The sequence below is a fragment of the Spermophilus citellus genome (genome assembly GCF_964194105.1).
Source record: "Spermophilus citellus genome assembly, chromosome: 2".
NCBI classification, from domain to species: Eukaryota; Metazoa; Chordata; class Mammalia; order Rodentia; family Sciuridae; genus Spermophilus; species Spermophilus citellus.
This window is the reverse complement of record NC_138183.1, coordinates 188,892,045-188,911,689: the sequence shown is the minus strand read 5'-3', so window position 1 is coordinate 188,911,689 and position 19,645 is coordinate 188,892,045. Positions and strand designations below refer to the sequence as shown.

General features: G+C 44.7%; 1 protein-coding gene across 1 annotated transcript in view; it reads right to left on the bottom strand.

The window, feature by feature from the left end:
• The window catches only part of TENM4 (teneurin transmembrane protein 4), a 710,670-nt gene that overhangs the window by 471,395 nt on the left and 219,630 nt on the right, over window positions 1–19,645 (bottom strand). The window contains exon 3 of the mRNA XM_081282209.1: window positions 17,061–17,162. Coding sequence (XP_081138335.1) covers window positions 17,061–17,070 — 10 coding nt within the window. The 5' untranslated portion in view covers window positions 17,071–17,162. The remainder of the gene's footprint in view (window positions 1–17,060; window positions 17,163–19,645) is intronic.

The window sequence follows — 19,645 nt, the reverse complement described above, 5'->3', positions numbered from 1 at the left end:
CAAAAGCTCATGATTGAATGAAAATCAAAGAGATAGGTAATAGCAAATGTTGGTAAGCATGAGGAGAAATAGGAATCCCCATATGCTGCTTGTGGGACTGTAAAACATTATGGCCACTTGACAACAGTCTGAGAATTCCTTACAAGGTTAACACCTAGATATATGCCCAGGAGACATGAAAACAAGTGACTATACAAAAACCTTCCAACAAATGATTATAGTGGTGTTACTCATAATAGCAAGAAAATGAAAACAACCCAAATGATCATTAGCTGAGAATGGATAAATACAATAGAAAGTATCTATACAATGGGACATCATTTGGCAATAAAAGGAATAAAGTACTGAAACATACTGCAACACAGATGAATTTTGAAAACATGCTAAGGGAATGAAGCCAGTCACAAAAGAACACATATTGTGTTCTTTACTCCATTGCTATGAAATGTCCAGTAGAGGCAAATCCATAGAGACATCATGTAGATTAGGAGCTGCTTAAGGCTGGTGACTCCAGCAACCCGGAGTGGGTGGGAGAAGCTTAGGCTAGAGGACTCTGGAATGGCTGCTAATGGGCTTGGCCTCTCTTGAGGGTGGTAGTGAAAATGATCTAGAATTGATTGTGGTGGTAGTTGAACCATGCACATCCTCAAAACCATTGAATTAGACTCTTCAAATAGGTGAATTAAAAGATATATCAATTATATCTCAATTAAACTTTTTTAAACAGCAATGATTGATATTAAAGAAGAAATAATGAAAGAAATAAAAAGAAAGTAACCATAATTCTCCCAAGCAAAAGCACCTGGAATTAATATTTTTTTCATTTATTCAATAAATTTTGAGCCCCCATTATATGCTAGGCAAATATCTTGTATAAAAACATTGTGAGAATGATTAATACCAATTTCTGATACTGGTTGCCTCTTAGGAAGGAGAGAAATGAGATTGGAAGACACATTGGGGCCTTCAATTGTGCCTATAATATTTCTTTTAAACAGTTACTTGTAATATATTTTATTTTTAATTATAATTTATATTGATATAATTGTAGATTCACAAGCAATTATAAGAACTAACACAGAGACATCCCTTGTATACTTTCCCATTTCCCCAATGGTAACATCTTGCCAAAGTGAAATACTATCATAGCCATTATATGGATATTCACACAATCCATCAATCATATTCACATTTCCTAGTTTTACTTATATTCCTGTGCATACGTGTTAAGTTCAAAACAATTTTATCACCTACACAGGTTTGTGCACCTATCACCACAGGTAAGATACAGAACATTCCCATCATCACAAGGATCTCTGCAGCCCTTTTATAACCCCACCTGCCTCCTCCCTTGACTCTGTCGTCCTCTTCTCCATTTGTAAAATTTTGTCATTTCAAACTAAGTTTTCAAGACTGGCCTTTTCTCATGGAGATTCATACAAGTTGTTGCATGTATCAATAGTTAATCCTTTTGGTGTTGAACAGCATAAAACAGCTTGGAGTGGAAGGACCATCAATTCATCTTCTGAAGGCCAATTGTGGTGTTTAGCTCATAAATACCTACAATGTTTTAACTCTTTGGGGTCTACAGATTCTTAGTATATTCTTCATTCTACTTTTTGATATGAAGATTATTTTCCAGTTGAAATAGAGGAGAGAAAAGAAGAACCAGTAGTGCTGGGCCAGGTTTGAGTAGCCATCAAAAAGTACAGTCCAGAGTACAGGGTTCAGAGGGACAACGAAGGCTACAGACCTGGAAGGTTCTGGGTACCCACTTGCTTCAAGATTCTAGGTCTCCCATTGGAACAAAGAAGCCTGTTCGAGTCCTCCACCTCTAGGACAAGTGTTTAGGGGAAGCCCTCTCTGGTGGCGCTGCCTTTTCTCCTCCCTGAGCATGTAGGTGGGCTGCCCTGAAATGGGTAAATCACAAAGAAGGGAGAAGAAAACAGGATAGTGCTCAAGGGAGGCAGAGTGAAATCTGGAATCTTGGGAAGTCCTTTAATAAATATCCGGGATTGCAGCAAGTATCTGGATAGTGCTGGAATAGAGAACAACAATTGCAAGGACTGAGAACTTTCTTCTAATTGTCAAAGTGGTTGGGTTTTTGGTGCCAGTGGGAAGACAATGAAGCCCTGATACTATCTGTTTCTGCCAGGTGCAAGGGAGACAGGTGGAGCCCTGGTTTCCTGGGTACCTCCCACACCTCTCACCGAATAGCTTTGCCTAAATCCTTACAAACATCTATTATGAGTTTCTTAGTGCTGGGGAGAGAGGAGGGCAAAGTCAGGTCCATGCTATAAATATCTACTGGGGGCCTGCCCTGGGCTGAGACATCAGGAGGCATTTTGTGGTCAGGAGTGCTCCCATTTGAGACATCCATAAATGTATCCTTCATGTGACCAGAAAAGGCTGACCTGTGCTGGGAAGGTCATAGAAGCTGTGGGGTAGAGGTAGGAACCAGGAAAAAAGCCTGAAGGGTCAGGGCAGGCTGCCAGTGAGCTCACCTTCCAGGGAGAGCTGGAAAGATGAGCAGGATTTTGACAATTCAAAGTATCCAGAGGGCTCCCCACTTTGGGGGAAGAACACTGTAAAGTTGCAGAGGCAGGGATGACCTCCTGTTACAGCTACTGCCACTGCTTCTAACAATCACATCACCACTAACACAAACTAAGAGTGTTGACAGGGCTGGGCGCTAGGCCAGGGCTCTTGGGATCCAAACAATAACAATGTTATTTATTATTATTGCTACATCATTTTACACAAAGTCATAGAAACACAGGGTGGTTAAGTAACCTGCTCTAGGCCACACACTTCAGAAGTAGAACTGAGACTTGAACTCAGAGCCTGAATTCCTTGCCATTTATGGTCAACTCTTTTAAAAAAGGGGGCTTCTATAGTCCAATGAGAAGTTCTGGCTTCCAAGTCACTGTGGAGAGGGCCACAGGCACACCCAGGAATGCTATTTTTGAGACATCTCTAACTCCCTCCTTAACATTTCTGAAAAAAATGAACAAACAAACACCTTGATTTTTTGGCCTCTTTAGCTCTTTTCTGAGTCTCTTCTCTCTCTCCTCTCTCTCTCTCTCTCTCTCTCTCTTCTTTGCATGTTAACATTTTGGTGAACTAAAATTAAGCTTGTTTTAGAGAATTAGGCAACACTCCTTTCCATAATTGTAGGCACCTGGAGAAGTCGTGCGTGAAACCAGCTTAGGAAGCAGCCTTTTCCCAGAGTGTTACAGACCCACTAAACTTCACCTCGTCCAATTCTGTACCATCTCATCAGTACCACCTCCAAATGGGCGAGGCTGGATCTGAGCCTACCTCATGACTCCCAAGACAAGACACAAGTGTCAGGAAGCCTAATGACAGGTCTCTCTCTGAACCTGGGTGATATAATTCTTGAGGCTCCCCCTGTGCTTCCTGCTGATCTGGGCCTGTGGGACTGTCTAGGGACAGACCTTCATCTACTCCCCTCTCCTCTCTCTGAGCGGTCACCACACAAGGGAAGGGAAGGAGTGGCTATTGCAGTTAGTAGGATCTGGGTTCAAGTCTTCACCTTGCCACTTGACACCCAAGTTAACTGCAGAAGCTTCCCTCCCTTCCTGGGCCTTGGATGGAGAGGGGGTTGGATGAGATGACATCACAGTCCCTCCAGCCCTGCAGCTCCTCCTGGAGAACCCATGGTGTCCAGGCTGGAAACAGGCTCATCTCCCCAATGAGGTGGCAACAGCACCCTTGCCTCAGTGGGCTGCTGTGGAGCTCCATGCACACAGCACACCCTGGCCAACTGCAAGGTTTTACAAAGCAGAGATTATTTTCTTCTTTTGTAAGCTCATTTTTTCTTCATTACCTCCAGCTCTCTGTCTTTTCGGTGTGTTTCCTTTGAAGATAGTGAGAAGAGTGAGGAAGAGAGAGGCCAAGGTGAGAGGAGGCCAAGGGACTGTAGAACATTCTCCAGGTTGCACTGGATTTGCAAGGCCCATGCCCTGACATGCTCTGTGCAGGGATAATGAACTGCTCAGACACTGCCTTACCACAGAAGCCAGCCCTGTGAGGAAAAGAGCTGGGGTCAGAGAGAGGGACCCTCTGCCTGGCTGGGGAACACGGCAGCACTCTCTAGTTTGCAGGTTTGGGCGCTGTCTCCTGTGTGTTGGTGATGTGGCAGAGGTGATGTGCCTGTCTCACCTGAGTTGCAGAGGCCCAGACAGGAGTCAGGACAGCAGCCATGTAGGAGGGTGGCTCTGACAGGGATGAAGGAGGAAGACAAGCATTTTCACTGCTGGAAAGGAAAGTTTTTCCGTCCCTTCCTTGGGCCAGGCATGAGATTGAGAGCCAAATCAGCCTCCAGCCCCACCCCAAGGAAGGCCCAGTGATGGCAGAGTAGGTATGAGACAGGATGGGAAGACAAGCAAGAGAGCTGCTCACCCTGGCCCTGCAAGTTGGTTTTCTGGGGCAATGTCCTATCCCTTATTGGCCTCAGTTTCCTCTTCTATAAAATGGAATAATGATGATGATGAAATAGCAGTTGAGTTTCTTTGAGGGTTAGGAGAAAACAGTACAATACATAACCCATTATTTAATGATAATGCTAGTTTTAATTATTAAAAGGAGAGAGTTAGTTATCCAATAAATACATAATGAGGGCCTATTTTGTGCCAGGTGTCATTCAGGTGATTCTAAACCACGCAGCCCTCACCCGGGTGTGAGGAGGCAGAGAAGGAAGCAGGACTCTCAGGATAAGAGCAGGGCCAGCAGCCTCCCTTTCTGCGCTCTCCCTGCTGTGCCCTGCGCCTCCTGCCACCCCTGCTCCTGTCATACCACCCCTGCCCGACCAGGGTCCACAGTTTCTTCCCTGAATGATGATATGGGGACCTTAGGGGCCAGGACCTCAAGTCAAGGCCCTGAATTAATTGGCAACCTGGGGGAAACCCCAAACTCTCCTCCCTTAAGAGAGGATTAGTAACAAGCTTCACCTCCACCAGGATTCCTCAGCTTCAGCAGGCTGGGTATGAATTTCATCTGTGAAGGAAGAGCCAGGAAACATCATCTTTGATAACCCAATGGACCATTCCATCTCTCTCCAGATGATTCCGAGAGCTGGGGGCACTGTACATGCAGGTGGTGACAGAGAAAGGAACTCTCCTATTGAGACTGTTCATGGTCCACAGCACAGACCATCTGAAAAGCAGCCAGCCAGCTGTGGTCTCCTTCTAAACACATGTGTGCTAGGCTGGGCGAAGGCAGGGCACCAACACTCAGAGACACTTATAGACTCGACACCAAGTGCCTGGAGCTTACATTTCCTATTCCATTTAATCTTCAGATAATCTAGTGACGGGAGGTGTTATTAGCCCATTTGACAGCCCAGGAAACTAAGGCACAGTGAGGCTAATTTGTTCGGAGTTATATAGGTTTAAATGAGGGAGGTAGCATTTGAACGTTAGTGCATATAGCGTTAACAGCACAGCTCATTCAATGACACCAGGAGTTCTTAACCTTTCTTTTCTTTATAACTCTTCCTACCCCAGTTACCAAGGAGCCTTTACAAACTCTTTCTCCACAAATCGCCCTTCCTATGAAATTTCCATACCACAGACATATGACAGGTCTATTATATACTATGACTCTTTGGAGTAACCACAAACTATTGTAATAACTAAGATTCTTTTTAACCCTTAACCCCCAAGAAATAATTTTGTCCCTTGGGGACCAGCCTGCCCCAGTCAATAATCCATAAATTACACCAGTGATCCTTGAAGCAACTTGGAGTGGCAGAGGGCACTGCTCACCCATAACTTAGGACTGGGGAAGGAAAACCAGCAGGACCATTTCTTTGAGTGTAGATGTTTTCTTTAGAGGAATTGGTGATTTGTGGTCTTTTTGATTCTACACTGTTTTGTTCTCCATCCCTCATGCTTTAGATTCACATGCCACTTCCTACAGGAAGCCTGCCTGAGCACACCCACCTGAGGCTATGTCAGTTCCCTTTGTCCCCAGTGTTGTTCTGCCAAAGCAATGCCCTACTCAGTGATCACTGTCCATGTATATGAACTTGCCCCTAAGAAGAAGGATTGAGACTTATCCATCTCTGCATGCCAGAACCTAACAGGCATAGCACATAGTAGGCTCTCAGTAAATATTTATGGAATGAATGAGCTAAGGGGTAAATAAGATTTCATGTGCTGCTTTTGCTTTACCTGGCTTGATGTTCTAGCAAGGACAAGTCTGAGATGGGTGTATCATAGCAATAGAATGTAGGCATGCCTTAAGAATGTGGTATTTTATGGGTACCTTTTACAAGAGTTTTCATTTGGCAACATCTATAGATGTAATGTTCCTGGTGGCCAAGGCCCCTCTGGGGCTGAGACAAACATAGCCTGTGATCACAGAATCATTGTGAGAGACAGGGATTTGGCCTGTAGTATGGAAACTTCCTCTTTGCTCTCTTGGCACACTGGGTGAAATTTGGGGCAAAACCTTGATAAATTGACAACCGGTAATAACCAGCGGAAACCTAACTGATGAAGTCCCATGTTCACATCACTAAAGGACAGTGGTAACCACTCTAGACTTCTATTTCCAGTAATATGGCTGCCTACTCACCCTAAGGAATTCCCCTAATGCTGAACATAGAAAAATACCAGATTAAACAAGCAAACCAATTTATCTATTTTTAAATATATAGCTAAGCTTACAGAAAGCAGAAGGAAATCCTCAAAGGTCACAGTAACTACGAAATAGCACAAATCCACAGAGATTACAGAATACTGAAGGCGAGGCTATCCTGAAGTCATCTGCCAACCCTTGGTGGTCTGGGGCTTTTGGGTTTGAAGGACCAACCAAGGAAACAAAGCTAACGTTCTTCCAAAGGTGGGAAGACAGACTGGTGTCCTCACCTGAAGCCAAGACTCCTCAAGACAACATCAATAATCCTGGTGAAAGGTTGCATTAAAAAAACATATAATCTCATACCACAGAGGAGACAGTGAGAAACCTAGCCATGGTAGAAGGGAAAGAAAAACCCCAAAAACAATTCCCTGAGAATCCCAGATGATAAAATGGCCCTCATGTGGGTCAAGAACTTTTGTGAGAAAACCAAACCAAACCAAAACAGAACACAAAGTTCAAGTTGCCTATTTAAGTGTATTTAAGCTGTGCACTTGGGGAGGTCCCCAAGTAGGTGGTTCCTCCAAGGTACCTGGCAGGAGCAAATGCAAATCCTTTCTGGAACAATTAATTTTCCACTCAGGCCTCAAAGAGGTTCCACAAAATTTCAATGATCACAAAATATAAAAGAACACATAAGGAAACAAGCCACCATGAGCAATAGGCAGCAGAAAAAGTGACCCAAAGAATCAGACCACAAATACTATGGGTACGGAAATGATCAGATTCAGAAAATAAAATAAGTGCATACAATATTTAAAGAAATATCATAAGGAGAGTGAAAGTATAGGCAAAGAACAGGCTATCAAAAAAGATAAAGTGGATTGAAAGATATTAAACTAGAACTTCTAGAAATGAGATTGGCGTGTGGCCTTCTTGAGGCTGTTGTTCTAAATATGATGTACATTATCATATTAAGCCTTGGTGTTGGAAATGGAAAACTAAAATGCTGTGTAAATTGGGCCAATCACTTCTGGTCTCTGGGCCTCAGTTTCCTCATTTGCAAATGAAATGTAGAACTAGATCCCTTCTTAAGTCCAGTTCTATAAATTCATATTGTGTTGTATGATGTTACCCACACAGGGCACTTGGTGTACCTGTTACCCATGATCATATACATTTTTCATGCTTGTTAGTCCTTGCAATAGTGCATTGGGTTAAGGGCTTATTATACCCATTTTAACATATTAAAAAAATTAAAGCCCAGAGAGTAAGAGGCTTGACCAGAGTTTGGGGTTGGTAAGCCAAGATTGGACTCCATCACTATGGTTCTGGAGCCTGTTCTCTACCACTACACTAGATGCCCTTCTAATATACTTGACTTTGAACATTCTGGAAATCCTGAACATTCTGGAAATCCAGCTCTACGATTCTTTGACCTATTAGGAGTTTTTTAGAGTATGGGGCAATACTGAGAATAGTTTACTAATAGCAACCAAACTACCCACCCAAGTGGGGTGGCAAGAAAACCATGAATTATCAATTGCCAATGATTACTAAGTAAGTCCTATGAGGAAGGACTTTGCTTAGATGAGCCATTCATAATAGAGCAGCAAACAGTAAGAGATTGCTGGGACTTATCAACACCCGTTTTTGGAGAACGATTCTTTCTGAAATCACTTCTCTATGCTCTGGTTTCCTCGTGTATAAAATGGGGGTGACAATAGTGCCTAACACCCTGGGACTTTTTTAAGGATTAAATGAGCTAATACAAGTTAGGCAGAGTGAGCTTACCACCGATGCTAGTTCTTGCTGCAGTCATTCTGGTTTTTATCATCAACCTGGTTGGAAGAAGTTGGGCTTTTCAGCAGATGACCTTGATCCAATTCCAGCCTCCCCCACTTCCCAGCTATGTGACTTACAATCATTGACTCTTTCCGAGGTGCCTGGGCCCATCTGTGAATCAGAAATATCAATGCTTACCTCACCAGGGAGTTGGGAGGGTTAAATGGACTGTGAAATGCCCAGTGCAGTGGCTGATATCTAATAGGTCCTCAACAAATGTCTGTTCTCACCCCTGGAGTGTTTTCTGTGCACTTGGCTTTCCCGCTATGGTTAGAATCCAAAGAGGCAAAGGATCCTGAGCCTCTTGTTGACTCATTGCTCTTTTCCACCAGGGGAACTTTCACAAAAGCAGCGGGAGGTGGAAGATGTCTAAATACATCCTTTGCACCAGAGGTAAGTCAAGGCAATACAGTGATAGAGGTCCACAGCCTTGGAAACAGGCCCTTAGGCCTCTACCTTGGCTGCTTTGGCTAACCTGGCCACTGAGGTGTGCAGTCAAAGAAGCAATTAGCAACAGGAAGCAAGCCCTATGATTTGGTAATTGAATCCACCAAGTATAATGACACTGACCTTCCCATTTGGAAATAAACTAGGCATTCAGCTTGTAAATAGCTAAATGGCTCTGTGATTATTTCGACTGCACACCCAGGACTGTGCAGCAGCATTGCTCTGAGGACATGGGATAGGTAAATAAGGATCACATTAAGGGGTTTGGGGAGGGCAGCAACACCCACAGCAGTGGCTGCACTCACTCCGCTAAGTAGACTCTGAGGCCTCAGGGAAGGCAGAATTCCACACTCAGCAGGTAGGCGGTGGCTGGTGCCTCCTGCCTATAATCCCAGAGACTGAGGAGGCTGAGGTAGGAGGATCACAAGTTCAAGGCCAACTTTAGCATCTTAGCAAGACCCTCAACAGTGAGATCTTGTCTCAAAAATGAAAAATAAAAAAGGACTGGGGATTTAGTTCAGTGGTAAAGCTCAGCTGGTTCCATCTCCAGTACCAAACACAAACAGAAAACTCCACACTCAGCTTCTAAGGCAGCTGCTGGGTTCCCAAAACATAGGAGGCGGGACCAAATCATGACTCCCCTGCAGGGCCTCCTCATTTGAGCAAACAGGGAAGGTTGAGTTTCAAGCCCAATCTGCAGCACCTTTTGGATTTCACCTCAGGTTATTTGCTCCTCCCTCCTTGAGAATATCCAGTGTTTAGTTGGCCCATGAACGTTAATTAAACACATACTGAGTTGGAAGATGACTGTGGCACAGAAGGCTTGTGGGCACCCTGAGTGCTGTAGGTGAAGACCGAAGGTGCAGATTCTGGGAAGGAAACAGCCCAGGGGGATGGATGGACATGGTCTGGGAGAATGGAGCCTGAATCCTGCACTAGCTTACTGCTGCCACACCACAGCATTGCTGAGGACAGCTTGACCTGTCACTGCAGGGCTCCCTGCTGGGACCAGACTCAGCATTTTCTCCCTATGTGGAAGATGGGATGGTGTTTCCAAAGGATGAGACAAACAGACCTGACTCCAAGCCTCAGCGTCACTAGGTGGCAGCTATATATCCCTGAGCCAGATGGTTTCTGTGTCTCAGTTTGATCACACGAAAATTGGGACATTCCTATCTCCTAAAGCCCCAAATATATAGGTTTTCATAATGAAGATGAAACCTACAATGTGCCTAGCACAGATACTAACCCATAAAAAGAGTTCAATAAATGTTCATTTATCCTTACTCAATTGACATGATGATATGCCCTTAGCCTCATGAAACTTATTTGCCTTATTATTTCTATAGGAACTAGCCTCCCATTTAGGTTCAAACTCACACTATGAAAAATATACCTGTCCCAATCCCTTTGACTTCCCAGGTTCCCATCCCCAACCAAGAGAGACAGTTCTGGCGGGGCCTGGCCCCTTGATGTTTTTGGAGTCACTAGTATCTGTAGTTAATGATCACAGGTTTGTACTTCACTTGTGACCCTGTCTTCTGTGAGAAGGAAGCCATGCCACAGCGAGGATCATGGATTACTGTGAACGTGGAAGCTGTCATGGTAGACCCAGAACAGTGGAACAAAGGAGCATTATTGGTGTTCCTGTTACGCTTTTCAAGAACTAAAAAATAAATAAATAAATAAATAAATAAATAAATAAATAAATGTGCTTGGAAAGATGATAGGAACACACAAAAAATGTAAGATTAGTTTATAGCAGTAAACACTCAAGGCTATACCAATGGCTTCAAGGCCACGTGGAGTGTGGGAAAGGCAGTCAAGGGCATTGCAGGCAAATTGACTTGAGTTTGGAGTTCAAATCCCAGTTCCATCATTTACTACCATAGTGTCCTTGTGGGGAGAAAAAGGTCTCTGTTTATTTGTCTGTAAAATGGGGATAATGAATGTACCACTGGACACCTATGACAGATAACATGGTGAATACCTGGCAAACGGTGAGCCTCAATCAGCCATTTCCTTCCTCCTTTTTCTCATTCCCTTTTCCTTCTGGATAACTGACATTACTTTGTTTGCTAATGAATTAGAATCAGTATAGGATGGTTTTTATCTGCCTATTGGTGACCATGTCCCCATATATTTGTATATTCTCAAAAAACTTTCAGTGGCTTCTCACTTTTTAACAATAATCCCCAAAGTCCCAGCTCCTCTGCTTGGAATCTCAAGTCTTCTACCTACTTTTGGAACCCCATCTCCAAGCACTCTTGTGCTGAACCGCTCACTCTGGTGGCAGCCTCCAGGGTAACAGGTGTAGAAAGAAGTTTCATCCAGCCTTGAGATGGTAAAGATGGTAGGAAAGACTTTCCAGCTGCATCTGAGGAAGATTTTGCTAAATGGCCAGGATGGGAGGAAGCATTCTGGGCCAGAAGAACATCATATCAAAGGCCCCAGCATCCCTCGTGCAGCCTGGCCTCTTTCCTGAATTCCTGTCCCCTCTCCACTAAGCCTCTTCTCACTTCTCTTCCTCTCTGCTGCACTCACTGTCAGCTTCCCCCGACCCTCCACTCAGCTCTATAGTGAGGACCTCACCTCTTAACCACAGTTTTTCATGTTGGCTCACATATTGGATCCCAGAGAGCCCCCAATCCTTTTTAGAAAATCCATGAGGACTAAACTATTTATAATAATACAGTAACGTCTTTGCCCTTTTCATTCTTATTCTCATGAGTACACAGTGGAGGTTTCCAGACTATATGCAGAAACAGGTACATCTCCTAGTAAGTTAATCAGTGAAGAGACTTGACAAAATGCAAGACAACACCACTCTGGACATTGTGGTTTTTATGGAATCATTTCCATACAAATATGTTCTCAATGTTAATGTAAGGGCTTAATATTGTACGTTAAATAATATCTTATTTATAACAATTTTAGCATTTTTTTTAGTGCTAATTACTAGTATGACAAATTTCCATAGATACAACCCACATAGACAAAACTCCTTTGGGGTATTCAATACTATTGAGTTGTAAAATGGTCCTGAAACCAGAAAGCATGATGCTTTCAGGTGTGTGCTGGAGAAGGCAGCAGAGGACTCTGTGTACAGCTCTTGCTGCAAATTCTTTGCAGATAGCAACTTATGCTTTTCACTGAGAAAACAGCCTCCTGCAGTCCGTCCCTGGCTGAACACTTCTGTCTTGACCTACCACTCCCTGGCCACTCCCTCTCCTCCTTCCTGTGAAAAACTTCAGTGGCAGCGCAGGTCCTCTCTCTTCACTATAACCTCTTTGCCCAGTTCAGGGAGGTGTATGATCAGGAGACTTTGATATGAGAAAGGCTTGTCCACACAAATGACTCCATGTCTCTGGTTTGCATTTCCCTGTTGGCTAACGATGTTGACATCTTTTAATGTCTGAATTGGTTATTTCTGTATTGTCTTTGAATAAGTGTTTATGCAAACTCTTCATCCACTTTAAAATTTAGCTGTTTGTCTTTTTGTTGCTTAGCTGTGTTTTTTGTGTATTCAGAATCTAAGTCCCTTATCAGATATATGATTTGCAAATATTTTCTCCCATTTTGTGGGTGTTTTTTCAGTTTCTTGACAATACTCTTTGAAGCAAAAAAACTTTCTAATTTGTGAGAAGTCCAATTTATTTATTTTATTCTCCATTTCCCCGCTTTTGTATGTGCCAAACCATTGCCTAATCAAGGTTATGAATATTTATGCCTATGCTTTCTCCTTAAGGATTTATGGTTTTAGCACTTACATTTAGGTTGATGGTTCCTTTTGAGTTAGAATTTGTCTATGGTGTGAGGAAGGGCCCAGTTTCCTGCCTTTGCATGTGAGCATCCAGTAGTTCTGGCATTGTTGGCTAACTAGATAATTCAGTGTCCCTGTGCCTCAGTGGCTTCATCTCTACAGTGAGCTTTAAAGGAACAACTTACAAGATGCTGAGAGACTTTAATGACGTACTGAGAGAAAAATGCCCTGTGGGAAAAATGACCTGTGGGGTTCCTGGCAAGTAGCAGACAGTCAGTGCCTGTCACAGGGAATGGACAGTGGATCTGAAGGTCTCTGGAACACTGCTCATTATTACAGTATCTGACCAGGGCTCCTCCAGCCCTGAAAGTCTCCAGGTCCATGGCCCCACTGGCTTGTCATAGGCCCTTGCCATCCTCAAGGCTCTGGTTTCCAACCCCTTTCTCAGGAACCTCCTCCCGAGTGGCCCTGGTCATTTCTTTATCTTCCCTCCTCCACTATTTTCTTCATTTCTTTCTTTTTCCCCCCACAATTTTTTTAAAATAGTGTATTATAGTTGTGCACGATGGTGGAATTTGCTGCTGTACATTTGGACATGCGCACAACACAGCAATATAATTTGTCCAGTACCATCCCCCAGTGTTTTCCCTCTTCCTCTCTTCCTCCCTCCCCCGGTCCCTTTCCTCCATTCTACTGATCTCTTTTCAATTTTCATGTTTTCTTTCTTATTTTCTACCTTAATTTTTTGCACTTAATGCTTTTGGTCTTCGTTAATTCATTAATTGATTGATTTTAAATTGTTAATCCACTAAGATCCTTTTTGGCAAGCCAGTCAGAAGGCATGAATGAATAAATGAGTCCATTGATTAAAAGGTCTGGAATGCAAAGATTGGAAAGTGAAGCCCCTAGAGTGAACGGGATTCCTATAGGTCACCATGCATCCTGGAATTGGAGGTGGGCCTGTGGGAAGCTGACTTCAGGCTGTTTACATGCCTTTTTCTCTCTCCTACTCTGGAGAGATCCTTCTAAATCATGCCTCCCTCCTGCATGTTGTTTGCAACACCTCCCAATTTAGTTTTCTCTCTGAATTTCATTAGTGTCCCATTTACCTCCTCATCCTGATCTCCAAGGCAGGCATTAAGCTGGAGGAGGCTGAGCTGGCAACAAGGGTTCTGCCACCTGACTGCAGGTGAAGAGGACATGCAGAGGAGGAGGGAAGGGTCCCCTGGCTGCAATTCTGGAAGAAGTTCTGGTCCACTCAGTGCAGGCCAATGAACTGTAACTGGGTCCTCACCGTGTGGCAGGAACTGGGGGCTCAAAGACGAGGAGCTATACTTGACTTTGAAACTCCCTGGACTTGTGGGATGCATGGATGGATTATTCTGTGCAGTGTGCCACAGGCAGCCTCGTGGGCAGGCAGAGGGCGTTCTGGGGGAGAAGGACAGCAGGGACATCCTGGGAAAGGGGCACAGCACAGGTAGCAGCAGGATGGTTGGAGCAATAGCTTGGAAGCAAGTAACAATGAAATGTGTTGTTCAATTATTTGTTCATTCACTCACTCAGTCTGAGGGTCACCATGGGCCAGGCCTAAGAACACTGCAGAGCATGGCATAAAGTAGATCCATGCCCTCATGGAACCTATGTTCTAATGGGAGAAGTCAGAAAATAGACAGTGCAGCTTATCCAGTAACTCATAACACATCAGATAGAGATAAATGCTGCATTAAAAAGTTCAAACAGAAGAGTGTCTCAGGAAGACCTGGGCTGGGAGGACCGTTCCTTGCACTGGCTGATTGGGCAGACCCTGCCCTCATCTCCACCACCCTTTTCCACTACTCTGGCCCCTGCAGCTTCTGGATCAGTGAACATTCAGGAGCTTGGGCCTTTTAGCCCAGCCACACTCTGCTCACTTGGATGATGACGTCCCATCTCTTCACTGCTATTCCCTCTGCCAGAAGAATTTTCCCCCAAGACTGTAAAAAGGTATCTATGCTTTCTTCTCTGAGGCAGGAGAGTTTTTATTGTTCACAGAACAGCAAAGAGGTCACAGTGCTAAAGCATGAGAGCTGGGTGGGAAAGGAAGCCAGGCGGGGTCATGTAAGTATGGAAGAGAGAGGAAGACATTGGCTCTTCCTCCGTGTAAGATGGGAAGTCACAGGAGGGTTCTGAGCAGGGGAGTGATGTGACTTGAGTGATGATGTACCAGTCGCCTATGTGCAAGATGCAATGGGAAGGGGAAGCAGAGCCCAATGACCATGCTCCCACAATAGTCCAGACTGAGACTGGGACTGGGACTGGTGTGGGGACAGAGAAGGTGATCACAGAAGAACAGAGGGCAGAGTGCCCGGTCAGTGTATATATAGTACCCTATGCAAAGGATGGGCTGGTGGGAGGTGAGGCTGAGAGAAGAGGGAGAACCTTCCAAGGAGACGAACCTGCTGATGTCAAGGCTCAGATGCAGCCCCATCCTCCCAGACTCAGATCCTGTACTTAACACATTTACACAATGTCCTCTCTGCTTGCTTGAGATAAGCCTCGCTGGCTCAGCTCTGTGGGCAGCACCAGCATGGGGATATGAGCAAGCCAGTCTGGGGCTCCAGGAGCTCCCTCTGCCAGAGCTGACGGCTGCATCGCCATAGCCATGACACATGCAGGGCACTGGGGAACCAGGCAGAGAAGACCCAAGACAGAGAGGGACAAGTGGAGACCACATTTCTTAGATGGGGTGGGGACTAGATTCAGTGACCTTCTCAGTATTACTTTTGCGACATCATTGCACAGAGCATGAATGGGGCAAGAAAGGTGACTTTTAGCTCTTTCCTTGCTGAGCAATACTCAGTTTTCTTATCTGAAAAATGGGGCTGTAAGAACCACCTCATGGGGTTGTGGGAGGTGAGATGCGTACACCGAGTACTTGGCCAATGCTTCAATAAACGTCCCTTTTTACAACAAGCTAAAACCCCCAGAGGATCTGTGGCAGCATCACCCATCTGCATGGCAGGGCATCCAATTCAGTTTGCAATTACACACCTTTCAGGCAGAGAGTAGAGGCTCCCTTTGTTTCTGTTCTTTGCAGGCCTAAGGTAACTATTACATCTGGCTTTGGTGAATAACTAAATATGTAGTTGAAGCAGAGGTTATGGAAGGTCTAAGCCTTGGCATACTTTAATTGGGAGACCTTGGTCAAGAGAGTTAATGTCTCTGAGCCTCTCCTGAACTGCAAAAGGGAAAGAATAAAATCTACTCTGGCAGAGACAGTTAGGGCTCATCAAATACCCATGTCTTTTCCACATTCCTGGGAACCGTAGAAATCAGGCAGCGTCTGTGGAAATTGGTTGTGGCTAGTGGGCTGTGTCACTTCTGGACTGAAGCAGTTAACAGCCAACACCTCCAGCTATTTCCTCCCCTTCTATGGAGACCAAGGTAGCCACATGTTCCAGGTAGCAAACAATAACAGAGAAGAGATTTCATAATCCTGGGCTCTGAGATGCTAGCAGAGCAGAGCTCTCCACCCATCTGGGTTAGACATGTAGCATGAGTAAGAAATATAACTTTGCAGTGTTAAGCCACTGGGATTCTAGAGTTAATTTATTACTGCAGCATAATACAGCCTAACAAGACTCATACTTCACCTTGCAAGACTGTTCAGAGGATAAGAAACAGGGCTTGGTCCAAGTATGTTCGTAGTAGGTCTCCAATAACCGACACACTCCCTCTGCCCTCGCTCCATCCTTGCTTCCTCAGCCTCCATTATGGTGATCAGCCTGTATTTATGATTCTACCCCTCTCTAGGGTAGAAGGGGTTTCTCTCTAGCTTGAAAGATCATGCCACTCTCCCTGTACAACCCAGGAGTCACCTCCTGCTTTTTATCATTGCTATTCTGCACAGAAATATGAAGAAAAGCTTTCAGAGAGCCCTCCTTGCCCCTGGAGCATCTGCCTTCTGACAGCTCTCCACTCCCTTCACTCCATTCTCATCTCTGCCTTTGATCTCACTAGCAACTCCAGGCTCTGCAATTTGGTCTCCTGGACCCTAGAATGAGTCTGATGGCCACCCCTCCTCTGTGTTCTTGGGCAGATCTGCATGTTGCCCCTTTCCACTCCCTTAAATCCCCCTTCCACCCCCTCCACGTCCTGGACTCCTGACACCTGCCCACCATGGCCTCCCACCATGCTGGTCGCCAGCTTGGTTTCTAGCAGCCTTTGCCCCACACCAATCCTCTTCTTGCATCTGCTCCCTGAGAAGTCCACTCGGCTGAGGTCTTCCACTTCCTAGGCGTCCTAGTGGCAAAAGCCTTCAACCAAAAAGTTTGCATGCTTCATATTCCAAGATATATTTCTCATGAACGCCACAGTTTGCAGTTTACAACAGAAAGTCAGAGCTAATGAGGGGACTGACCTGGCTCCATGTCAGCACGTTTGGAAGAGTTAATAGTATCCGTGGGCCCTGCAGCCCTCTCTCCAAGGCCATTGGATCCTGGAGGACAAGGTGGAATCCTTTCTGTTGAAGCAGAAAACAGAGATCAGACTGAAGTGAGGTGGCAAGATGCCTCACACCCTGTCTCACAGACCGCTCCCCAGAAGTCATTGCAAATGCACACCAGTGGGGAAACAGGACTGCCCACCCCACACCATTTAGATTAGAAGTGAGGGGGATTCTAAGCCCCACAGACATCCTCTACTCAGCCTTCTGGAAGGCTCAGGGGCATCTTCCTTTCTTCTCTATTTCTCTTGTGTTATAGGAGCCATGGTCTTGCATTACATTTTTTGTTGTTGTTGTTTTTTTGGCTACCAGGGATTGAACTCAGGGGCACTCAAGCAGTGAGCCACATCCCCAGTCTATTTTGTATTTTATTTAGAGACAGGGTCTCACTGAGTTGCTTAGTGCCTCGCTTTTGCTGAGGCTTTCTCCTTGACCCTCCTGCCTCAGCCTCCAAGACACTGGAGTTACATGCATGTGCCACTGTGCCCAGCTTTTAGAGTCATTTTTGATGTACATGTTTTCTCAGGTGGACCTATTGCTACCAGGACAGGGACTGCAGATCAGCCCTCTTTGCAACCCAGGCATGCAGCACAGGTCTTGGAGCAGAGTAGAGACTGAGTGTTTGATGAACACAGGACTGTGTGCCTTGAAGGAGGTGTGGAGCCCAGGGCCAACACCCTCATACAATAAAGGTTTGTCAAATCAATATAAAAGATCTTATCCCTTTCAAAAGAAGGGTAAAGAAAAGCTTAAGAGCTTTAAGTCATTTGTCTCAGGTCATTGCAAGAGGAGGAACAGGGATTTGAACACAGGAACTCAAGGAGTTGTAGTCTATGAACTTTTCTCTGTACTATACCATCATCAACACACAAATACTACAGAATGCCTTTTTGTATGAAAGCCCCACAGCCTTGGTGTTTTTTAAAAAGTCAGTATTTGAGAAACTCCCTGAATATATGTTTGCCAAATATACATAGGAAACTATCTAAGAAGTCATTATTGTCTCTTTTAAGGTGAGGAATGACTAGTAATTCCCATTAAAAGCAAAATTCTCCTAAGTGTGAAATTTTGCCAGCTTTACCCATATTTCATATGTTTCTTCACAGCAAACTCTAATTATTCTACACAAAGAATAACTCTATTAGGCAGGAGCCATTGCCAAGCTCTGTCCACGTGCAGGGTTATCCATTCCCCACCCTCGGGGATCAGGCTCCTGAGCAGCCAGGGCAGATGACCTGATGGGCTGCGGTACAATCATGAGACCCTCACCTCTTTTTCTTTTATCTATTTCTTTTTCAGTCCTCCTTCTCAAATTTCCTCTTTTTCAAAGTACCTTCCATAAGCATTATGGTGACTATTAAGAATACCAAAATACTCACAGATTGCTGAAAAGGTTTTAGAAGTATGTATACACTAGCACTCTGTTCAGAGGAAATTCAGTCAGGAAGGGATCAGGACATTCACTCACTCACTCATTCATTCATTCCTATGCTGAGTTTTAGGGGCTCTGCAGGAGACACTGATGACTCAGAAGCAAATCCTGTCTTCAAGAAGCTTGCAGGCTGTCAAGGAGAACAAGGCACGGCCACAAAGAACTCTACTGCTTGTAATTTCATGAGAGATATAGGTGAGGCCTAGAGAGAGGATGGGGCATGGACAGACACCTGCACCAGAGATGGTGTTAGGTGTGGGGACAGGGCAAGGACTCCACATGATGGAGTAAAGGCACAGGAGGAGAAACCCTGACAAAGAAGGAGGGTGCTTTTATTCTGGAGTCTGTGGATTATGTAGAGGTAAGTGGAGGACGTCACACACACTCGATAGGATGAGAGCCCTGAATGCCAAGTCAGAGAATGGTCATTATTTAGTAATAGGAGCCATCAAGGGTTGTTGAGCAAAGATGTGCCATAATTGGCGATCTGAACTAGTTAGCAAAATCTGGCTAGCCTTGCACAGTAGGAACTGGAAGGGACACACCTGGAGCGGCATTTTAGTCAGCATTTTCATTGCTTTGACAACTAGAAAGAAGGACAAATTTATTTGAGGGCTTCAGATATCCTAGTCCATAGAAGACTGGCTCCATTTCTCAGGACTTGAGATGAAGCTTAACTTCATGGCCGAGTGTGTGGCAGAGGGAAGCAGCTCACATCATGGTGATCAAGAAGCAGAGAGAGGGTCTATCACTCTCCAGATTCGAAATATATACCCTGTAGCCACGCTCCCAATGAACCACTTTCTCCAGTCAAACCAACCTGCCTTCAGTTACCACCCAATTAATCCCATTAGGGATTAATTCACTGATTAGGTTAAGGCTCTCCCAACCTAATAATTTCTCCTCTGAACCTTCTTGCATTGAGCTTCTGGGGGACACTATAGCTAAATCATAACAAACAGGAACTTCATGATTGTACGGTGCTGGTATTGGCAGGCTGATAGGTGCTTTGATCTCATTTAAACTTCTGAACAATTGCAGGAAGCACATATTATCCTTTCTGACTTGC